This window comes from Typopeltis vanoorti, chromosome 20 (genome assembly GCF_054136105.1).
Source record: "Typopeltis vanoorti isolate ZY-2024b chromosome 20, IOZ_Tvanoo_1.0, whole genome shotgun sequence".
In the NCBI taxonomy this organism is placed as follows: Eukaryota; Metazoa; Arthropoda; class Arachnida; order Uropygi; family Thelyphonidae; genus Typopeltis; species Typopeltis vanoorti.
The window spans coordinates 96,431,084-96,455,605 of record NC_143568.1 but is presented as its reverse complement, the minus strand read 5'-3'; the positions used below and the strand labels follow the sequence as shown (position 1 = coordinate 96,455,605).

The following is a 24,522-nucleotide window of genomic DNA, read 5'->3' as shown; positions in this document are numbered from 1 at the left end:
CAAAAATGTTTTATTACCTTGTGAAGTTTTATTGTGTAGAATGTATAGTTTCATGTATATGAAGTATGCTAATGATTGAAAAAGGATAAAGCAGTGGATACTGCATTTTATCAAAAACAAATCTAGGTTCCAAAAAGACCAATCTTACATAGACTCAATTTTTACTCTTAAAATTATTCATTTAAAAGAGAATAGAATTTCAAATAAAAACACTTGGCCTTCATTGATTATGAAAAAGCCTTTGATAAAATTACTAGACAAAAATTATCTACAATATTCACTGGTCTAAATATACCAAACCAACCCTTAGTCTTTTCAAAAAATATACACAGGAAATAAAATAGCAGTTGAATGAGTACAAATATCAAAATGGAAAGGCGTATCAAGAGAAGCATAGCAAGGATGTACCCTATCACATCCACTTTTTAATATATATATATATATATATATATATGTGTGTGTGTGTGTGTGTGTGTGTGTAATAGATACAGAAATACCAAATGGATATTTATATACCCATATTTGATATACAAATAAAGATGCAGTATTATTTGCAAATGATCAAATTTTATTAGCTACATCAGAAGATGATCTACAGAGATTGGTAAAATCATTAAATGAAATTTCAGAACAATATGAGAATATCAAAAGTAATGGCTTTTGAAGGAGAAAATCCAATAAGAACGAAAATAGTGATAATAAAACATTAGAACAAGTAAATTCTTGTCAAATACCTGGGATGTGACTTACCATATAAAGATGAAACAGATATAGACATTAAAATATCAAATTTTGTTAAAGTAAACAGCATAATAAATAATATATTTAAACCATTCCTGGTGCAAAAACACACCAGAATCAGACTATAATGTCCTGTCTTAACCAACTTAATTAGATGGAAGTAAACTTGGACCATAAAAAAGAATGAATAATGAATTCAAATAGCAGAAATGAAATTTTTCAGAAAAACAGCTAGATATACCAAGTGGGACCATAAAACAAATAGAGAAATTTTACGATTCCTGAATATAAAACCAACAACTACTATATAAGTAAATGTAAAAAATAAAAATTAGAACATCTAAATTAAATTGACATTAGTAGATTGCTAAAAATACTATACAGACATAAAATAAATGGAAAAAGGAGAATTGGAGGACTAGGAAAGTGATGTGATGAGACTAGAACAGACCACTTGGCCTAAAATCCATGATAAGAAGAAAATACATAAATCTAGGTATATTGTAATTTAACAGAATTTTAGATTTAAGGTTTTGAACCAATATAGGATCATCAGAGCCATTAGAATAATGTGAAATGATAATTAACATGAATTAATTCCATAAAAAAATAGGTATATTTGTGGTATTAACAAATACTGTGCAGAACAGTATTAAGAAACATAAGTTGATTGATTTTTTTTAAAAGTAATCTGTGTTTGACATATATAAAAATGGTTAACAACATGTTCAAAGAGGACATAATAAGGAATGGTAAAAACATTTAAAGATGATGTATGTTGCATAGCATGTTTACTGCTCAAGTCCTGGTCACAGCTGCATCAGAAAATACACTGTTAAAGTTCAAAAGAAATAAGAAAAGTTATGAATATATCTAATGCAAGAAATATACACCATTGAGGTGGGGGACAATTAATGGCAGTGATTTCTTAGAACTTGGATGGAGGCATACAGTCTGAGTGATTCAGATTTGAATGGTAAAGTGATGTTTCCAGGATAGACAGATTTAAACTGACTTGAGTGGAATCCTAGATTGGTTGCAGTAAACTTATAACTAATATCATTGGCGTGAGAAGTGAACTGGATAAACTTGTGGCAGAGTGGTTTGTTTCTATGAGAGTGTCAAGTATTCCAGTCGATGGTACTATACTCCGAGCGAAAGCCCTTGAATTTGCTGCAAAGTTGGGGATTAATGATTTTACTGTGTCAAATGGATGGATTAATCGTTTCAAGACTCGTCACAATATTGTGTATAATCAACTGTGTGGAGAAAGTAATAGTGTTGCAGGGAAAACTGTAAACCAGTGGAAACATGAACTAAAGACTATTATTCAGGACTTCGAACTGAAAAATTTTTTCAATGTTGATGAAACTGGGCTCTTTTATAACATTCTGCAAGTAAAACATGTTTTAAAGGAGAGAAGTGTCAAGGTGGAAAACTCAGCAAGCAGAGGGTAACTGTTTTGCTCATGATCAATGCGGATCAGAAAAATTACCTCCACTGGTAATTGGTAAATTTAAAAAGCCCAGGCTTTTCAAGAACGTGAAAAATCTGCCTACTAACCTGCTGGTCATCCATGCTGTGCCAACAGCACAGCATGGATGACCAGCAGCATCTTCACATCCACAATACATGCTCTGGATGCTAAAATGAGGGCAAATCACTGCAAAATACTACTACTGCTAGACAAATGTCATGCACATCCTGAAGATCTGCATCTCGGAAACGTTAGATTAGTGTTCTTCCCCCCCTAATTGTACAAGTGAGCTTCAGCCATTAGATCTGGGCATCATCCATGTATTTAAATGGAAATATAGAAAAATGCTTGTCGAAAAAGCTTTGTTTATGCATGATAATGGTATGGACTCAAAACAAATGACCATATCAATCCTTGATGCCATGCATTATGTGGCCAAAGCATGGTTACATGTTACTGCTGAAACCATATCCAACTGTTTCCGGAAGGTAGGAGTTACATTTGTGGAAGAGGAGGAACAACTACAGGAGGAAGAAGATATGTCAGAGCCCAACAACTAGTATGTGATGGATGAGTCTTCCTCATTTCAAGACTTTGTTGATGTGATCACATCAATGGTACTAAGTGTAGAAGAGGAAGAAGTGGTTGAAGAAAACTGTGTCTGCAATGGAAGCTATCTCTGTTTTGAGGTGGTATATTGCAAGTGCATCAGGAGACGATGAGGCATTTAATGCCTTATACACTGTGGAGAGGCAGGTGGAATTTATAAGCATGAAGAAAAAGCAAAAACAATCAACAATTAAAGATTTTTTTTAAATAGATAAATGTAAGTAATTGTAAATTCATTTATTTTCAGTTAAATTTTGTGTTCTAGTATGTAGACTCACATACTAGCAGTAAGTCATCTTTTAGCCTTTTTTTAAGGTTTTTTTTTACATTTCCTGCTATTTACACTAAAATTTTTTCCATCAGTTCCCTGGAAAGTGTAAAAAAGGGGTTTTACTGTAGTAGAAACAAGTCTTTTTTACATGCTAAATCATTATTTTATTTTATTTATATATCTATTTTTGTATAGATATTTAAACAATTTGAAAAAAAAAAAGTTAAATATTGATTCTGCCTTTTATCCCCAAAAAATTGCACTCTTAACTTAATTGAATCCTACTAATTTTACCTGTTCAGAGACTTTAGAATATTCTGATATTTTCTTTTAACAAAATAATTCATTAATTTATTATTATACCTAGTAGAATCAGAAGATTTTTTTCTATAAGTCCTCATTAACTATTGCTATGTCCATTTCCATTTTTATTTCCATAAAGCTGCATTGCATTTGAAATTTTAAGGAATTTCAAAACTGAAAACATTGTGCAAAATTGGTTTTGTATATTATTTTCAATTTTTAAATGCACATATCTAGTAGTTTCTGGAAATAAAGTATCAGTTTCTTGTCATGTTTTTTTTTTTTGTTTTTGTTTTTTTAACATTATGATCGTTAGTTTGATTTTAAATGTTCTGCCTTTTCTAGGTTATTTACTATCTGAAACCTCACTTTTTCTGATTCATCACCATCCTGTGTATTATCACATGATTAAATATCTAGATTCAAATTCTACAACAGTATCATTTACAGCTTCTGTGCCACTTTACAGTTGTCTTTAAAAAAAAAAGGACACTACAATATTCATAAGCTGATTTTTCAATACTACTGTATTATCAAAACTATTGAAAAGCTGGTTACAATTTTAAAATATTGTTAAAAACAGATGGATGCAGATATTTGCCCTTCTTTTGCACATACCCCTACTTGTGTCTCAGGGATTGTCTCATGGTAAAAGGAACTTTCTAGTGATGATGACTAACACATTTCATTCTTCCTTTTTTTTCTTATCTCTTCAATATTTTTCACTCAACTTGTCATTTTATGCTTGCTTATCCTCAAGATCAGTTCCAACTTGTTTTAATCATGGAACCCTTCTCACCATGATAAAAAAAAAAATTTTGGAATCCTGACAATTTTTACTGATTATAATTGTTGTAAGTTTTCCCACTTGGTTATACTATAAATTAAAGATACCAAGAAATTATATTTTTGGTTTAATCCTTTATCCAAGTGTAAGCAAACAAGTTTGTGCCTGAACTATTTTCAGTACTGGAGCAACTCGTATAAAGAAACTAATGACGTCACATTACTCGCATTAGTATCCCATAATGCAAAGCTCATCTCCTTGCAGACATGTATAATACTAAGGCAAGTGATGTGCAAACTTGTTTGCTTATGCTTGGATAAAGGATTAAACCAAGAATATAATTTCTTGTGTATCTTTAATTTACTGATTATAAATAAAACAACAAATCAGAAAATCAAAAATAATTTATTGAAAATACAAAGAAACAGATTAATAATGGAAAAGCAAATATTATTAATTCAAACTGGTAATTAATGTGAAGGATTAAACTTTTCTTTCAATATTCTTTCAGAATTTGATTTAATTCTGGACAGTTGAATTCTAATATCAGGAGTGGCATCCAACTTACTTCTGTATTTTGTTTTTGTTGCAGCATAGAGCAAAAATCTGCTTTCACATAAATATGTAGTACTAAACAGCAGCAAACAACAAATTTCCTTTTTGAATAAATTTGGATATTCTTCTTTTAAGTCACACCAAAACTTGCTTAATGAAACTTTCAATTTAACTTTTATTTGGCTGTTTGATGTTAAGTCGATGAGATTTTCATAATCTGAAGTAGGTAGTTCCTCTGGTTTTCTTTAATATTAAAAAGATTGAAAACCCAATTGTAGTTCAGCATGTAACCTTTTCTGAATAGAACATTCATAACCTTATCTTTAAAGGTACCTGTAGCATGACTATAAACAACAAATTACATGACAACCACAGTCATTAATTTTAACTAATTAACTCATTTTAAGTAATTCATTTCATTAAAGTTAATTACTGTGGTTATCGTGTAATTTGTTGTTTATTCATAAACTTATCCACTTCCCAAGTGAGTACCGCATGATCACTGTCATCAACTGGAGGCAGAATAGTTACATCTTTAACTGAAACACCCTCTGAGACACACACACACTATAATCAAATCTAACACTCTTTGACCTCGAGTTCCTTCTATTACATGCTGCTCTAGAAATTTGTCTCTTCAACAGCTCAAAATTCTGTTTCATTCTTCTCATGAGATTTTACTGCTATCCAATCAGTGTTTGGATAATTAAAGTCCCCATTATGATTAATCTTTTCACTCCCATCTTTATTTGGTGATGCATTTTTTCATCACTAGGTCTGTAACAACACTCCACTATGTATTTGATCTTGTAAGATTCCACCTTACGATGGCTTCAAACTAAACTCACTGCCACATGAAAAACTGTTACTTATATTACAATCATAAGTCTCAACTCAAACTGGATTCAAGTTATCTGATATCATTAGCAGCACACATCCCCTTTTCTCCTACTCCCTCTCTTTTCATATGCAAGTATATTAGTTAAGTGAGGCCTTTTGACTTTATATTCTAAGGAATTTGAGAGATAAGACAGAGTAAATGAATGAACAAAAACATTAAAATAGATGCTACAAAGGAGGTTCTCAATGTTGGATTTAACAGTGAGAATCAGCATGAGAAATTATTATTGAGCTCATATTGAGTAATTCTTAGAATGGCCATGTAATTATTTGTATGTCTAAAGAAGAAATTAATATAAAATTAAGTCATTTTAATTTTATAAGGAATGTCAGGTCTCCTTAGAGATACAGTGAAGTGCTTAGAATCGGTATCTGTTTGTATATATATGTTTACAGTAAATATTAAAATTTTTTTATATATATATATAACTACATATAACTACATATTTCAATGTTGATCCTTGAAGTCAATGCACCATCATGGATAGATATTAATCTGAAACATTCTGACTAAAATAAAATTATAATAGTGTTATCTTACTCCACAACTGATTTAATATATAGGTTGGATGTAATTGGAGAATAACATAGAAGGAGCAATCAAGCTCTCTCTCATTCAAAAATCCTCTAAGACCAGATGACGCCTATTTTGAAATGGTAAATATCTGTTTTTCATCTTTCATGGTTTTCATCTACTTCTCTCTGAAACAGAATGTTCAGACTGTGAGAATGGATTTCCAGATTTCTATCAAATATAGATTGTTATCTTTACAAACCATGTAAGTATTCAGTAAATCCAACTAATTTTGTTCAGTAGCTCTGACTAGCTATTTTGTGCAAAGTTTTTTTTTTTGTTGAGGGGGGGGGGTGACTGTTGTTTTTCATGGTTTCTGGAAAGGAGTAACCTATTCAGAACTAGCTTTTCTAAAAATCCTGCATTAGACCATTTGATTAAACTTGAGAGCATTCATTAGAGATGCTTTCCTAAAAAATTAGCATTTAGTATCGGTTTTGTTTCACTAAATGATCTATAGTATACTTAATGACCTATAGAACTGTGGTCTTAGAAGATGCATTCTTGTCTGTATTAAAAACTTTTATTCACTCAAACTTTCTAAGTGCAAATGGTATCAGTTCTTCCCAACGTCTTCTTCAGAAAGTGGAATTTCCTCAAAGTTGTCATGCTTTTTTGCTTTTAAAGTTAATTTGATAACAGCTTACTCCAAACATAATCTATATCATCTCTGCTGATGGCTTTACCATCTTCTTGTCATTCATGCAATATAAGGTTCATAAAAAGACAGGCAATTAAGGCTAGAACAGAAGGTAATCTCAGATGCAATAGAAACATAGTTTAAATTAAACATATTTGGTCGTTTGATAATTAAACATACAAACTTATTGTTTTAATACTGACCATATTGTAATGCGTACAAACATCTTGCATTCTTTGCCAACCAGTTTTGCTAGCAAACTGTCTAGCTTTATCAAGGCGTTGATGGAAAAAGCATAAAAAAATAGTAAATGCAGATTGAAAGGAACATAAGAACGTTGTGAACGATCTAGTAGCTAAGGTTACACATTCGCGCGACAAAGACTGAAAGGACTTATTGTTCTTATTCATTATCACGCATACGTGTTTGTTGTAAACGCGTAATGTGATTACTGGCTAGCTGTAGACAGACGATGTCTGTAATCGTCTGGATGACGACTACAGACATCGTTTATTCAAGGAAGCCACAATAGTGTTAATAACCAGCGGAAACCTCAGCAGAAATCAGGGTACTATTCTAAACAGTTTGTGGAAAAACCTGATCCTCTCTCTAAATCCATCTGAACTACAGCTAGCCAGTAATCAGGTTACGCGTTTACAACAAACACGCATGCGTGATAATGAATAAGAACAATAAGTCTTTTCAGTCTCTGTCACGCAAACGTGTAACCTTAGTTACTAGATTGTTGACAACGTTTTTATGTTCTTTCAATTTGCATTTACTATTTTTTTATGCTTTTCCGTCAACGCCTTAATAAAGCTAGACAGTTTGCTAGCGAAACTGGTTGGCAAAGAATGTAAGATGTTTGTACGCATTACAGTATGGTCAGTATTAAAACAATAAATTTGTATGTTTAGAAACATAGTTCTTGGAATTGAAATCACAAAAAATTAATATCATACTACACATACCAGCTAAGGCATCTGTTCCAACCGGTGGTACGCAGACCTCCTGGGGTACGTGCTGGGCCGTTCAGGGGTACACAGAAAATAATCAGTAATGGCGGAAAAAACCTCATTTCCACTATTTTACATTAAAATAAGCACTGAACAAAAGTGTCAGTAATTAAAAACAAAGGATATAATTTATAGAAATGATTTTAAAAGGGGTACACAAGTAGAAAAAGGCTGGGAACCACTGAGCTAAGGGATAAATGTAAGAGAGCAACAAATATTCTTTGCACCCCCTTGTTTTCACTGAGCATGTTTAAGGATCCTGCACACAAGAAAATGTGCAGTCTTCAGTACTGTTGATGGACAGAAAATGCAGGAGTGGAAAAAACCTGTTGAGGTTGAATTATAATTATACTCATAAGCAAATGATATAAGAGGTGGAGATTATTCCAAAAGGAAATAACAAAGAGGAAGAAAAATTTGTTCTCTGAGTTTGGAGTTATAATGTGAGGGAGTGTTGAAACATTGCATTTAAGATTTAGAGAATAGTAGATTACCAATGCCAGCTCTGGTGAATAATGACTGTGGAAGTATTTCTAGTAAGTGCAAGAAGCCAAAACTGAATAGAGACTGTAAAAGTAAACTTGTAGTACATTATTATTGATCTTGTGAGTGAGCTAAAGACTATATAATCTGGAAACCTTGCTGCAGAGACCAAACAGACTTTTTCTGAAGCCACTCAGGCCTCATATATGCCTCACATATCCTTTGTTGTCATCGTCTGAGCAGTTCAGGTATAGACTTTTTATATCCTGTTCCTGTTGTGCAGATGAAGTTGGTCTTTCCATCTTAGTCTGGGACGTCTGCGGTCTCGTCTTCCTGTAGGTTTATATTTATATGCTAGTTTGGGAATCCTATTGTTATTCATCCTTTCTATATGGTGTAGCCAATTTTGCTGATATTCTTCTATTTCTTGTACGATGTTCTTTGTATCTAATCATTCTCTTATTTCTGTGTTTTTCTTTTTATCTAATCTAGTAAGTCCCAGGAGAGGTCTTAGAAACTTCATCTGTGCTGCTTCCAATGTCTGTCTGTTTCTTTGTTTTAGAATCCAGGTTTCACTTCCAAATTTGAGAGATGGTTTAGAGGTCATATTATGTAATCTTAATTGAGTTTCTTCAGTCATTTGTTTTCCAAAATTTCTTTTAATTATGCCATTCATTCTGTTGTAAATTTGTAGTCATGCTTCCAAGTGTGACTCAGTATTGTATTGTGAGATTATATTTCCCAAGTATTTGAATTCTGTAACTTGTTCTATTATTTTATTGTTAATAACTTTGACGTTTTGAATGGTGTTTCCACATTGCCGTAGCTTTTGTTTTGTTTCAGATATTTTCATTTTATATTTTTTTGCTATTTCATTTAGATGATTAGCTGCAATTTGAAGTTTATCTTCTGAGTTTGAAATTAGTACTTAATCATCTGCATAAAGTATTGTATTTAGCTGTTTATCATTTGTTAGTTAAATTCCATCTTGGACAGTTGTTTTCCATTCTTTTAGGATTCTGTTTATATAAATGTTGAATGGGGTTGGGGATAAGCTGCAACCTTGTCTTACTCCTTTATTTATTAGTTATAGGTTCTGATAATTTTCCATCTGCAAATTTTTGTTTCTCTGTATAGACTTTATTGCTTTAATTAATTCAGGAGATATTTTGTCGTCTTAAATTGTCCAATAAATAGAAAAAAAGTGGGCAGGTTAAATTCTTTTCTTTTTTTCTATGATCTGTTGCATTGTGAAAGAGGCATCTGTGCATTCTCTCCCTCTTCTAAAACCACACCGTTCTAAATAATTTTCTGTGTGTTTAATTAGCCTGTTCTTTAAGATGTTTGCATATAGTTTAGATGCTGTTATTAAGAGAGTAATGTCTCTGTAATTTTCACATTTGCCCTTGGGACCTTTTTTGTGAATATTTATTACTACTCCAGTTTCCCATTCTTTTGGGATCTTTTGATATTTCCAGATATTATTGAAGAGTTTAGTAGGTTTTCTTTTAAGCTATTGTCTGCATATTTAAAGAGCTCAATTCATATTCCATCCAGGTCTGGACTTTTTCTGTTTCTTGAGTTTTTTAATTCTTTTTCTAATTCTTCCATTATTACTGTTTCTTCTGTACTTCCCTGCATATTGGTATCTTCAATTTTGTGAGTTTTGTCATTGTTTTGTATTTCTTGTTTTTCATTCCACAATATTTTATAGTGTTCTATCCAATCATCTTTGGAAATTCTTAATTGGTCATTTTCTGCTGTTTGTAGTTGCCTGAAAATTTTAAAACCTATTCTTTGTGGTCCAGTGATATCCTGCTCTAATGATTTAACATATTTACTCCAGTCTTCTCTGCATATACTTCTGGAAAGCTTTCTGATTTCAGCCTGTAATTTCTTATATTGTATATAGGCAACAGTGTTTTTATTTTGCAGATAGATTTTAAAAGCCTGTTTTTTCCTTTTGATTAATTCCTTTAAGTCATCATTCTGCGTTTCAGCTATTTTTTGTTTTTCCTTGATTTGTATCCTAAACTTTCTTCTGCTGCTTTCTTATGGTTTCCTTTATATATTTCCAGTGAGTTTCAATATTGTTTGTGGTTGGTTATCTCTTATTCTACTTTTATATAAATTTCTAATACTCTCCTGTTCTAGGAGGTGAATTTTAAATGGTTTATTAGATGTTGGTTCGTTATCTTTTTTTCTTTTGAAGTATGTGGTTCTTTTTACGAATTCAAATCTGCTTTCAACTAACGTGATCACTATTCATTTCGCTCCCTCTAAAAACCATTGTTTCCATGATATTATTATTTAGTTTGTCAATAATAATGTAATCTATTACTGATTTTGTTCCTCTTGCTTCCCGTGTATACTTTGTATGTTTTTATGCCTGAAGAAAGTATTGCTGATTGTTAAATATGCGGAAGTCTCTTAATAAAATTCCATTGTTATTGATTACTGATTCTCCCTATGATCCAATGCATCCTATTATTGGATTATTTCCCACTCTAGTGTTGAAATCTCCCATCAAGATTGTTGCTTCATTAAGGAAAGTAATTCATTAAGCAATCTAATTTTTGGAATGCCAAGGTTTTTTCTAGAAATTAGTGAGATTATCAAGACCCTGTTGAAGATTGGTTTGAAAATCACAATTTAAGATTTTAGAAATTGATATCTTGGAATTTTGTTGACTGGTATAATGCAAGGTTTGTCATATGAAAAGAGGAGTGCGCATGCTGTCATCAACAAAACTGAGAAAATTTGTTGATGTAATGTGTGCTGATGAAAGAACAGAACCTTGTAGAATTGTTTTATGAGTTTCGAAGTTTGAAAAACTGGCAACCTGGTTGTAAAAGTTAGAAGATAGATAAAAGGATGGGTTCTTCTGTGCAGCCTTGACACTTAATGGAGAAAATATTTAAACACTGGATGAAATATTTTCTCCAGTATCATGAGAGATATCTCTTTCATGATATTCTTTAAGTGAAATGAGAAAATAAATGTATATATATCTGTGATGTGTTCAGTGCAAATGTTTGACAGATTAGAATTATTAATCCAACCAACGAAATGAGACATAGAAATAATGAAGATCATCCAGTTTTCATTGTTATAATGTCAGGTAACATATGGATGAGAATAGTTCTGTGAATGTAGCAACACCAGATTATTGTCTAAATTTCCTAGTTAAAAAAAAACAACATTCACAGCATACTTAAAAAAAGTTCATTATTGAAGAAGAAATCATGAATGGTTAGTTATTTGGTATTCTGGTAGGGTGGTGAACAATTTGTGTGAGTTCCATTGACAGTTGCAAATGTCTCTATATCTCTAACTGCTGATTTTCCAAAAAATAAATACAATATTAGATGAAGTTGGATTGGGAAGAATTCATCATCATCATGCGTATCAAGGATTTAAACCTAGCATGGCCTGTTCCGGCCTTAGAAGTCATCTTGGAATCATTTAAGAGGATGTCTTGGCTTTCTTTTTCCTAATGGCTTGTACTTTAAGGCTTGTTTTGGTAATCTTTCTGTTTCATTCTTTGAACGTGTTCCATCCATTTATGTTTATATTTTTTAATTTTTTCTATTACTGGTTCTTGATTTAATTCTTTCATAATTTCTTTTGTGATCAAATAGGGTATACTTTGCAGTTTTTCTCATAAACTTCATTTCTGCTGTTGTTAATCTTTGTCTTTTTGTTTTATTGTCCAGCTTTCGCTTCCATACATTAAGACTGGTAGGGCTAATGTATTATATACTTTTAGTCTGGTTTCTTTTTGAACTAGATTTGGTTTAAATATAGAGTTAATTACACCTGTTATTTTTAAATATTTTGCAATTTTTACGTTTATATCTTTTTCAATTTCATATGTGATCGTACATCCTAGGTAGTTAAATGAATTCACCTGTTCTAAGATCTTGTTATCTATTACTATCTTAGTTCTTGCTGGATCTTGTCCTTTAAAGGCCATAGTTTTTGAATTTTTCGTTGATACTTAATAATTTTTTCGTTGAATTTTTCGTTTCATACCATAATCTTTGGCTATCTCATTTAGATCTAAAATAGCTTTCTGTGGTTTATCTTCAGAATTTGTAATTATTATTTGGTCGTCGGCAAAGAGGAGAGTGTTTAAGTTTACTGTAGGAGAAAGTTTAATTCCTTGATGTAAATTTTTATTCCATTTTATTATTATTTCATTTAAGTAGATATTAAAAAGAGTTGCTGAGAGGGGACATCCCTGTCAGACTCCTTGGTTTATCTCTCTCATATATGATAGCTTGTGATTTAATCTTATTTGTATTTGATTATTTTCATATATACTTGTGATTTAATCTTATTTGTATTTGATTATTTTCATATATACTTGTGATAGCTTTTAGGATATTATTTGGTATTTGGCTTTCTTTTAATATGTTAAATAATATGTTTCTTTTAACTTTGTCAAATGCTTTTTCAAAGTCAATAAATGCAATATGTGTTTCTAAATTATATTCTCTTCTTTTCTCTATTATTAATTTTAGGCAAAAGGCCAGGTCTATACATGATTGTCCTTTTCTAACTCCATTCTGTACTTCTAAAATAAAGTTTTCGGAATATTTCATTAGTTTACTATTTAAGATTCTGCTATATATTTTGTAACAGGAATTTAGTATACTGATACCTCTATAGTTTTTATGGTCATCTCTATTACATTTTTTAAAGATAGGAATCACAATTGCTTTTTTCCATTCTATTGGGGGGGATACCAGTTGAATAAATTTTATTTAAAAATAATAAGAGCCTTTCTTTGAATCTTGTTCCTGCATATTTATATAGTTCTGAACCTAGTTTATTTTCTCCAGGTGATTTTCCATTTATTGTTTCTTTCAGACTGATTTCTAATTCTTTAGTTATTTCCTTTTCATTTTCGTTAATTGTTTGCCAGTTGTCTTTTTTAAAATACAACTTTTCTTCTTAACCGTTTCTCAAGTATACTGACATAAATCTTGCCAGGAACACTCAGTAAGGAAATACCTCTGTAATTCTCACATTCAGTTTTATTTCCCTTTTTATATATGGGTACTATGAGAGCTCTACTCCAGTCATCGGAAATTCGCCTCTTCTGTCCGCACCTTCTGAACTATGCAGTGCAGCCACTGTAAGACTTTTACACCACCATACTTCAGCATTTCTGGCCAAATATCATCTACTCCTGCTGCCTTTCCACATTTCAGGCCTTTGATGGCTTTTTCTACTTCAAGTATAGATACGTATTCCTGACTGTATGCCTGTTGAGTGTTTTTTTACCACTGTGCTATCACTGCTTGTTTCATTTAGCAATTTTTCGAAGTAATTACTCCATACTTCAAGGATATCTTTTTCTCCTGTTTTCATGTCAACTTTATCATCTCTAACTCCTTTTACAGCACTCTTTCCTCCATTTCTAAGCTTCTTCAACAGCCTCCAGAATATCTTACCATCTTCTTGTATTTATTTTCTATGTTCTTGCCAAAGTCCTACCATGACTTTTGTTTAGCTAGTTTTACGGAGTGTTTAGCTTTCTTACGTTTGTCTTTGTATTCTCTAAGAGCACAAGCTGACTTATTTGCCAGGAACTTTTGATATGCTTTCTTCTTTTCCTTCACTGCCTCTTTAACTTCTTGTGTCTACCATGGAGTTCTGATTTTTCTATCCTTGTAGACAACCTCACCATCTGGCTGAATCAAACAGTGTTTTCTTCAAGGTTTAGTTCCTGTTCTCAAATGCTTTCATTGTTTTTCAATATTCTTTGTGTATTTTAGTCTACAGTTCACATCTGAGAGCTGCTCAACTTTTATTCGCTTTAAAACTTTCTTACATGTTCTTCTTTTCAATATGAAATTCAATTTTATCCTGCTCAAGACTAAATAGTGATCACTTCTAATTTCAAATCCTCTGTACACTCTGGTGTCCTGCACTAGGGAGAAAACATCACTATCAACAATAATATAGTCAATAAGACTTTTCTTATTCCTTGCCTCTTCTCTCCATGTGAATTTGTGCACGTTTTTATGTTGGAACATGATGTTAGTAATAACCAGTGCATGTCCTGAGCAGAAACCCAACAGGTATTTGTCATTATTATTAGCTTTGTTCTTTTCTCCAAATTTTCCCAAAATATTTTTGTATGTCTGGCAATCATTTCCTACTCTGCTATTTTGATCCCCAACAAGGACCAACTTTTTTTTTTTTTTTCATTGTGTCAGTTGCTTTGTCTAAAGCATCAAAAAATTCCTCCACTTCTACCTTGGAGAACTTTCTGTGGGACCATAGGCACAAATAAGTCTCATTGTCCAATCCCCCATTCTGATATTGCCCATGTCACTCTACTTGAGACTGCCTGCCATTCAAGAAGATTCACCTCGTATTTTGTGTTGAATACTATGACTACTCCTTTTGTATTGTATTTAGTTTTTAAATTCTATATTTTATTTTACATTATTCTAAAAATAGTACTTTTGTCTTTTCTGTTTAGATGTATTCCATGATGGGTCCAAGAGTATTGCAACACCATCCTGTAGGATTGATGGCCGCTTCAAATTATGGTGACAATCCGCATATACCTACTCAAGTACAATATTGTGAGTTTTTTTTTTTTTTTTTTTTTGTTACTTTAGTTATTAGAAATGTGAAAGGTCTCCCTACTTATCATAGTTCATAAAAAAATTAACAATTGCTTTTTCCCAATTTATATTAAATTATATAAGTTGTATTAAATTAGATCTGAATTAATCATTATTTTGCTCTAAGCATGTATGAAATCTCACACATCTAGTAAATCTTCTAGCTTAATTGCTACTATGAAGATAGTATTTTAATTTTCTTTATTGAAAAACAGGCCGAGTCTTCTCAAAATATATTTAGCTTTTGATTTCTTGAATTGCTAGTCATTAAATAAACTTTGAAATGTTTATTATCATACATCAGTATGTGTGCTGGTTTGTGCCATGCAGAAATGTGATTCAAAAGTCTAATTTGAAATGTAACTTATAAGCACTAGAATAGTTTATATGGCCACATGAACTAATCAGGCTGTGCATTTCCAAAAAAAAATCTACCAGCTGGCAATCTTCAAATTCTGAAGTAGCTAGAGAACTTTATATATGAGATTATCATTCTCTCAGTTTAAGTAATGGAATATAGTTGTTTTGCTCTAGTTTCCCATAAATATGCAAGCTGGAGAGACATCAGACTGCATATTTATGGGAAGGTACAAGAGAAATGGCAGCATCTCTAACCAGTCTAAGTCTTAGGACTAGTAGAGCAGAGCTTCCCAACCTTTTTCACGTCATGGCACACCTCACCAGCATAAATAATTTCAAGACACACTATGAAGGAACATTTTTCTATTAACATGATTCATTTCTTCTATTTCATACAGGGATTCAATTAATAAGATCTTTCTTTCAAATATTTTTGCATTATAATACATAAACATTCCAGCTAGACATTCGTTTTAGATAAGTCTTCTTATGCAGTCATAAGCACGAAATAAACGAAACAAATAGAATGAAAATACCTAATCCATACATCCTCAGTGATTGATATTTGATGTAGTTTTTATCTCCTCTATGAACTAAATTATCCGATTTGACTGAGGGAAACTGTGATTAAATTTTTAGAACACTTATTTTATAAAATTAAGATGTGAAAATACAAAAGTAAAATTAATTATACACAAAAGAATTACGGACTATGTATAAATATGCTAATAATAATAATTTAATGACAAAATAAACATTTTAAGTATTAATATAAATATCTACATTCTTTTGCCACAGTTAATACATATATTTCCTTCTTATTTCAGTGAGATACTTGGGCTTGTTTCTGTGAACACAACATTTTTATATCTGGGTCTATGGTCGAAAGAGCTACACGCAATTCATGATCAAGACTCTTTAATGATGATCTCTTTAAATTCTTGATAGTAAGCATAGAAGAGAAACTTTGTTCACACATGTATGTTGTAGCAAATGGTAAAATAATGTTTATAGCTTTTTCGCTGATGGATGCAAACTCCTTTTTTGCAGTTACCCAGAATTGAGATAATGGAACATCCTTAAACTCAACTTCAAGGGTACGATCACTTTTTAAGTCTAATAACTCCTCCTTTTCTTTCATTGATAAATTGATTGTCATGTGTTCGAATGAAGATGCAAATGGATTTTGAACCCAATCGAATTTCTTTGTCTCTGTTAATTCAAAGTAGTGATGAAACTTTCTCTCAAGCATGCATAGGTGTTGATCTACAAGTTCTAGTAGTTCTTTTTTAGGATTTGAACTACATCACTGACTAAACATTTCAAGTGTACCATTTTTCACCACTTCTTTCCAAAGTTGAATTTTGTTTTTGAATCCATTTATTTTGTCAGTGCAAGTTAATATATTCTCAAGTGGTCCTTGCATTTTTCGATTAAGTTCATTTAGATATTCAAATATGTCAGCTAAGTAGGCCATTTTTTGCAACCAGTAATTGTCTTCCACCTTAGCTGAATACTGAGAGTTACCCTCAAAAAATACTTTTAATTCTTTCAACTCATGAACTCTGGACAGAACTCTCCCTCTTGACAGCCAACGAACTTCAGTATGGAACAACAAAGATTGATGCTCTGATCCCATTTCATCACATAAAATTGAAAAAAGATGCAGTTGAAGTGGTCTACTTTTGATCAAATTCACCATTTTTATAATGTCATTAAGTGTAGACTTTAGGCACAGAAGAATTATTAGAGCACACGAAACTAAATTTCAGATAATCCTCTTTATATAGTCTATGACTATGTTGCGCCTTAAACTTTTTCTTTGGTTCACTTTCTTGGGCTCGCAAATTTGATGGATTTTCTGATTTTTTTTAAATATTTGTCCATTATTGTAGGTAACTGAAAATAAAATTAAAATATATGCAAATAAACTAAAAATACTACATTATAATTGAGGATATCAAATAGGCATTGTAACTAAGGCATCCAAAATACCAGAACACACGAAACTGTGTTAGGAAAATGCCTATTAATGACAAAGTCTACGTTTACCAAGCTTAAGCTATACAAATTACACATTAATCATTTTGTAACTCATAATGTCAGTGTCCATTGTCCAAAAATATCTTGGATACCTTTTGATTCCGAAGAAAATACATTATGAAAAAATGATTAACTATAAGAAAAAAATGACTCGCCAGTGTTTATTTGATCATGCGAAGATACTTCTTCCTTGTATGACCATTATAGCTTCAGCTAAAATGAATATTATAGATCGACAGTAACAGGAAAAAGCGTTTTTGTCTGCAAATAATAATTCGACTTATGTTCCACAAACTATCATGTTTGTTAAAACACAAATTCAGAAAAAGACTCAATAAGACATTCCTGCCAAGGTGTTTTACACAGACCACTTAGCAACACTGAACATCCATTGAACGCAGTTCTTACAAAAATGATACGCTCTTGAAACACTCGACTGGTACTCTCACAACACAACAGACGAGTTGGAACTGAAGCAGAGTAATGATCTTCTGAGTCACAGATCTATGATCTTCTGAGTCATAGATAAATGTGAGGGAGGGAGTAATGGGAGGAATGGTGCCTATGACATTCTGGGAGGTCGCCTTCACACGTGCGTAGCTAGAGAAGAGCAATAAAGCGAAAAGGGAACCACTCGGCAGCCTAGCCCTCCGGTACCGTCACCCCATAATCAGGACTTTGCAGTTAAATTTTTCACGGCACATCGGTTGGGAAGCACTGTAGTAGAGTACTAAAATAATTTAAAGAGTTCAAAATAATTCCATTACACGAAGGAGGCTCCAAGACCAAGGTTTCAAATGATAGAATTAATATCTCAGGAATAATTATTAGAATTCATAAATAGATAGATAGATAGGAATATGACATTTTATAGGGGGTAGCATGGCTTTTTCTGGGATTTCATCTAGCAATGGATAGAAAATAGCTGATGATGATCTATAAGAAAATAAATATGACAGTGTAAGAATTACATTATTTATTTCTCTTCTTATAGGTGGGTGTATTATGCAATGTAGCCACTGTAAAACTTTTATTCTTACATTGGGTTCAGACTTTTTTGATTGTTTGGGTAGGAAGGAAGAGAAAGTTACCCAAATGGGCCATTGGCAAACTGCAGAAGCCACATATCATGACAGGGTCTTGATTGTAAACAAATCTGCATGTGGGGGGGGGGGGGGAATATGTTTGTTTTAGGGTGTATCTGACAACAGTAATTGAGGAGAATGTTATATTTGGTTGGTATATTTTATTTGAATTACTAGGAGGTGGAGATATGTGAACCATTATTAATAAGCCATGCGAGAATGAATAGGTGTGAATAGAAATACTTTCATTACTGATAAATGAATTATTCATAATATACATTTGTGATATTATATGTGTGCATATTATATTATATATATATATATATATATATATATATATATATATATATATAAGTTGCTGGGTAGAGCTAATAACACAGCAGTTATACTATATTGTATAACTGCTGTGATCCTATAAACTGTAGACATGCATATTTGCATTTAATTGGGCATAATTAAAAAAAAAAACTTATGAAGAGAGGGGAATGGGATTTGTTTTTGAAATATAAATAACTAACCAATCATAAACAGTGGCTGTATACATTTAGTATCTCAGTAAATAACTGTAGGGAGGTGCTAAGCTAATGAACTATCATTGTGCACAGTTTATTGTGCTTGTTACGTATATTTACGCCTATATTTTATTTATATTTAGCCAGGTTTACTAAGAATTTTCTTTTATTTACTGATGAACAGTGTACACTTTTTACATAGTAATATAAAAATAAATAATTTGTGATCACCATCAGAATTATCCACCTTTTCACAAATCTGTTATTCATTTCTGGCAGTTCTGTCTTATTAATAATATCCCACATATGCTAGTATTTTATTGGAGTTTAACGGATACAATCCACTTCTTATGAATACATACAAGGATTAATTTTTATTTTGTTAATTGATCGGTTTTTACTCACTATGTCTGTTCTTTTCAAAAATGGAATAAAATATTCTTATATCATGATAAACATCCCATCCCCAACAGACACCGCACTGCAGAAGCAAGAAAAGCAAGTATTTTTAATGTATCTACTAAATGAAAGTCATCTCTGGGAATTTTTTTCTTTTGAGTTTATCCAATGGTGACCATTCATTGTGGAGAATTTATGAGACAAAAACACATGTATTAGAGCAATTACTTTGCAATTAAAAAAATAAATAACACTCGACATTTCAACCTCTATATCAAGATTCATCATCAGATTATAAGTAAATATGTATAATCATGTAGCCTGTGAATAAGACAGACTACATGACAGTACATATGTACATTATAGTATAACTGCTGTGTTAACCGTTTACTCTAGTCTGACCTCTGGTGGGAGGGATTAAAAATGGAACTATATCAAATGCACCTGTACAGTCCTGTTATCCTTAGGTTTTCTTGTGTTGGGATTCTGCCATCATGTTCTTCTGAATGCTATATGGGTTGCAGATGGGTCTTAGAGACTCTTGGAATCTAATCCATCATTCTTATCAAGATTGGGATGATCAGCATCTCGCAAGCTTCTTTGAGTTTTCTTTCATTCAGATTTTGGTGCAGTACAGTCTTGGTGTTTCCAGTTAATTCTATGACAGGTTTGGAGTGCATGGTCAGAAAGGCCTGTTTTACCATAGTGAAGGAATTTTATGTGGTATTTTTGTTCGTCTTTTTTTATTGCAATTGTGTGTGTCCTGTTTCCCCTGTGCAGGGTAAGTTGCAGGTGCAGTAGATTTTGTAACCCCCCCCCCCTCCCCCAGGAAGGCAAGGTAAGGAAGATCTTTGGATGAGCTAAGTATGCTTTTTAATTTTGCAGGTTTGAATATTGCCTTAATATTGTATTTGTGCAGTATTCTTCGTTTTATTTTATTTATTTTATTTATATATGTTATGGGCTATGGCATTTTTGTAATTTCTTTTACTTTTCATGGTACAGTAAACTCTCGATTTAACGAACTATTAGGGGCTAAGGGTTGTCCATAAAATCGAAGTCCGCTAAATTATGAATCTTAGGAATAGTATTGAAAATAAAACACTTTGTGGTACAGTATTAATATATTTTAATGAGAACATTTTTATGTAAATACCATTTTACTGTGGATTGGGCTGGAAAAAAGCATCAAGTTTCAGTTGCTTTCCACTTTTATACTGTTTCTTAATAACTAATGATCGAAATTGCCAAAAATGTTCGTAATAAGCAATCACCTCTGGATCTGAAGATTACGCCTATGAACGAGATGGTATTTTCCATGTGTTTCGAACCAGCTGGAACCGCTTCTTCTTTCTCGTTGTCAACCTCCTGATTGCCCCATAGAACATCTTCAGCAATCTCTTCCTGGCTGAGAATTTGATAGCCTGGGTCGCCCTCGTCGATGTCTAGCAATTGTTCAATGTCATTCTCACTGACATTATCACCAGCTCGCATCAAAGTTTCATGGAAATCAAAGGTTTCAAAACCTCTGAAATCGTATTCTGGTTAACTCTTGTTCAGTAACTTGGTCCAGCCATTATCCAATGTTGTAGTCTTTATCTTCTTACAAGTGACAGCAAAATTGAAGATGGTGGACTTGATGTTGTATGCGTGCAAATTTTGAAGTGTCCTGGCTCCTCTTGTATGTTCTTTGGGATCGTTTTCGCTCTCCAATACAACTATAACCCCTTCAAGAAACTTCTTCCTATACAACCTCTTGCAGGCAACAATGACTCCCTAGTCTATAGGCTGTATTATAGAAGTGGTGTTTGGAGGAACGAAGATACATTTTATTCTTTCATTCCTACTAACTAACTTCTCAGCATTAGGACGGGCTGATGCAATATCAAAAAAAGTAAAACAGCTTTTATATCTTCAGGAGAGATTTTCAGGCCCCCTTCTTGGTAGTTTTGCACTTCAGGTATGAAGTGATTGAAAAACCAGTCAGAAAAAATATCACTTGTAAACCAGGTATTCCTTGAGCTGGAATAGATGACAGGCAACTGGTTCATAACATTCTTCAAAGTTGGGGCTCTCGTGCTCTTCCGACTACCATTGGCTTGAGGCAATGCGTGCCATCGGCATTAGCATAAAGTAGGGCTGAAATGCGCTTCTTGTTTAATTTGCAGCTAGGCGTGCTAATCTCATGTTTGTTCATAAGGGTATTTTTAGGAACAGCACGATAGAACAGGCCAGTCTCATCTGCATTGTAAACTTGAGACAGAATAAGACCATCAGATTCAATGACTTCATTGATGTGTTTTCTGAAGGGCACAACTTGTTCAATATTGGCGCTTTAGTGTTTACAAAAGCACTAAAGCCACCCATCACTCACCTGGAACTGTATGCCTATGTGTTGTGCCAGTTTTTCAGTAGCCGACCTTAGTTCAACACCATGAACAACAACAACAATGCCACTAGACCGCTGTTGAATTAACCACTTGTAAACTACTTCTTAATTGAATAATTAACTGAATAATTGAACATTTCAGGTGAAATGTTATCTACTCCAGATGCATTTTTGCTTTCCAGATTTCTGAGATTTTCTACTTTGGGTGGAAAGATTTTTATATCTGTACTCTTCTTGATTGTATCTCTGGAACATTTTCTGTCACTGTTTCTCACTGCTCACCTGATTTAATAGTTTTTAAGATATTTTTCTTAATTTTGACATCCAGAATATCCTTATCAGACTATCTCACTTTTGATCATCTGATTCTTTTTACTGTACACATCCCTCCATTTTTAAGTATGATTTATGAATGAGCAAACCTGTGTTTGTGTGTGTGCACGCAGTCTCGCATGCATGCATGCACACACACGCTTGAGTAGAATCTTGTGTGATAAGTCACTCCACGAAGGTCTGATAATGATGATAAACTAGTTAATGATATAAAACACATTTTTCAACATGTGAACATTACCTGTTTAATCCCATAATATACTATAATAAATATGCATGCTCCACAGTTGTTAGCAGTATCTTACTACTTGTGATCCTCAAGACCCATAATTTTAAAAACAGCCAACAACTGCATGCCAAGTACTAACTCACTGTCAGTCTGGGGTTTGGTATATAGTTCTGTCTTCTTTCTTTCTTAGCTTGCTGAACTTCTAAGACTCTTTGCTGCAAATATCAGCTTCCTTCATTCCTTCTGTTTTCATCTCTTCCAATCCAGTCCAGAATTCCCATCTCAGTTTTAAGTCTTTTTGGATGTTATCCTCCAGCATGCTGTGACCTTTGTCTAGGGCATTTTCCATCAGGCCTCATCTTCAATGCTTGTTCGATCATTTAAGTCTGCAACCTCTGATTTCACCAGATAGAAGTGGGGATCTAAAGACTTCTGGGGATTTATTTTCAAAGATTTGCAAAGCTTTTGTATTTTGTTCTGGTGTGCTCTAGGTTTCTTACCTATCGTTACATCATCAGTAAATAGCTGTATGTCATCTGTCAAATCCTTCCCAATATCATTAATGTACTGATTGAATGACAGTGGACCAAGGACTGATCCTTGTAGTACACCACTGGTTATCTTAAATCTTGCAGACTCACATCCCCCATATACCACTTTTTGATATGTCAGTCAGCCATCCTCTTATCCTTGCTAATATTTTATAATCCAAATCCATATTCTCCAATTTATGCACAGTCTTCCATGCTGTATTCTGTCAAAATCCAAACGTATCATAGGTGTAATCCACTCCCCTTGTCTAGCTCAATGGTTACATTATTATAGAATGTGATCAAGTTGCTAAAACATGACCTTCCCTTAGTAAACTTATGCTGTTCATTACAAAGTAGAAATTCACTGTCAACCCATTTCTTAATGAGCCCTAACCAACTTTTCCAAAATCTTCACCACTACTCATGATATACTGATGGTTGATAATTGGATACATCGGTCTTTGCACCACCCTTGTGCAATAGGATTACCATACATTCTTTCCACTCATACGGAATCTGAGATTCAAATTGTGTAGCCTGGTTAAAGGAATGGCCAGTTCGGCTGAACACTTAGCACACATGCTGAATTCTTATTCAGTTTGTGCCACAGTTATTATACTTCAACCCAAGTGTCTTCATCCAGTGAAGAGGTATCAGTGAGCTCAATCTTGCATAAATAAGGTTGATAGCTTTAAGCAAAATGTTCACTCATTAGTTGAACATCCTCTTCTGCACCCTCACACCCTCTGCATTCAGTAGAGTTATAATTTCATATTCATTCTTTCTTTTACTTGCAGCATATCGAAATGAATTTGCAGAGCCAGTTTATTTTCATATTCAGACTTAGATTTCCATACAACAGCTGTGACTCTTCTGACCTGCTGCTTATATTTTTCATAATGAACATCATTGTTATGCACACAATATTCCTTTCATATCATCCTTTTCTTACAAATCTCTTGCTTGATAAGATTACACATTCATATGACTCCTACCCTATTTATTCTTAGAACTCTCTCGAGACACATTTCATCATTTAAGTGTTTTTAAATGCTTTCTGCACGCTTTTGATATTCTTCCCATCCTACAACCGATACCATTGCACTGAACTCCATATACTCCTTAGTTGGTCATAATTTTCTGCTTTGTAGTTCAGCATGTAACCTTTGCTGAATGGAACATTTCATAAACTTATCCACAACCCAAGTGAGTACCACGTGATCACTGTCACCAAGCGGAGGTAGAATAGTTAAGTCTTTAACTAAAACATCCTCTGACACTAATCTAACACTCTTTGACCTCAAGTTCCTTTTGTCTTATGTGGTATTCCTAGTTTATCTGATACTCTCCCAAAGGCCTTTTCTATGAATGCTGTCATATGCTTTTCTACAATCTTTCCAAAAATATTGCAAAACATATTTGCTTCAGCTTTAGTATTATCCTGCTATATATATATATATATATAGCTATGTACTTGCCATGATAATAACTACATAATTTAGGATTTACTTAGCTGTCTTTATACTACTCAATTTTCTGCTCCCAATTTAGCTGTAATGATTTGCCAAAACAGACTATTAGTTGTAAACTGTATTTGTTACTGAATGCCTAAAAATTAAGAATGTAAATACAGATA

At 32.8% G+C, this 24,522-nt stretch overlaps 1 protein-coding gene across 6 annotated transcripts in view; it reads left to right on the top strand.

Moving 5' to 3' along the window:
• Positions 1-24,522, top strand: part of LOC150095691 (uncharacterized) — a 369,335-nt gene that overhangs the window by 318,757 nt on the left and 26,056 nt on the right. For all 6 annotated transcript variants that reach the window (XM_090409912.1, XM_090409913.1, XM_090409909.1 and 3 more), the window contains one exon: positions 14,856-14,961. In XM_090409912.1, the coding sequence (XP_090266038.1) occupies positions 14,856-14,961 (106 nt within the window). The remainder of the gene's footprint in view (positions 1-14,855; positions 14,962-24,522) is intronic.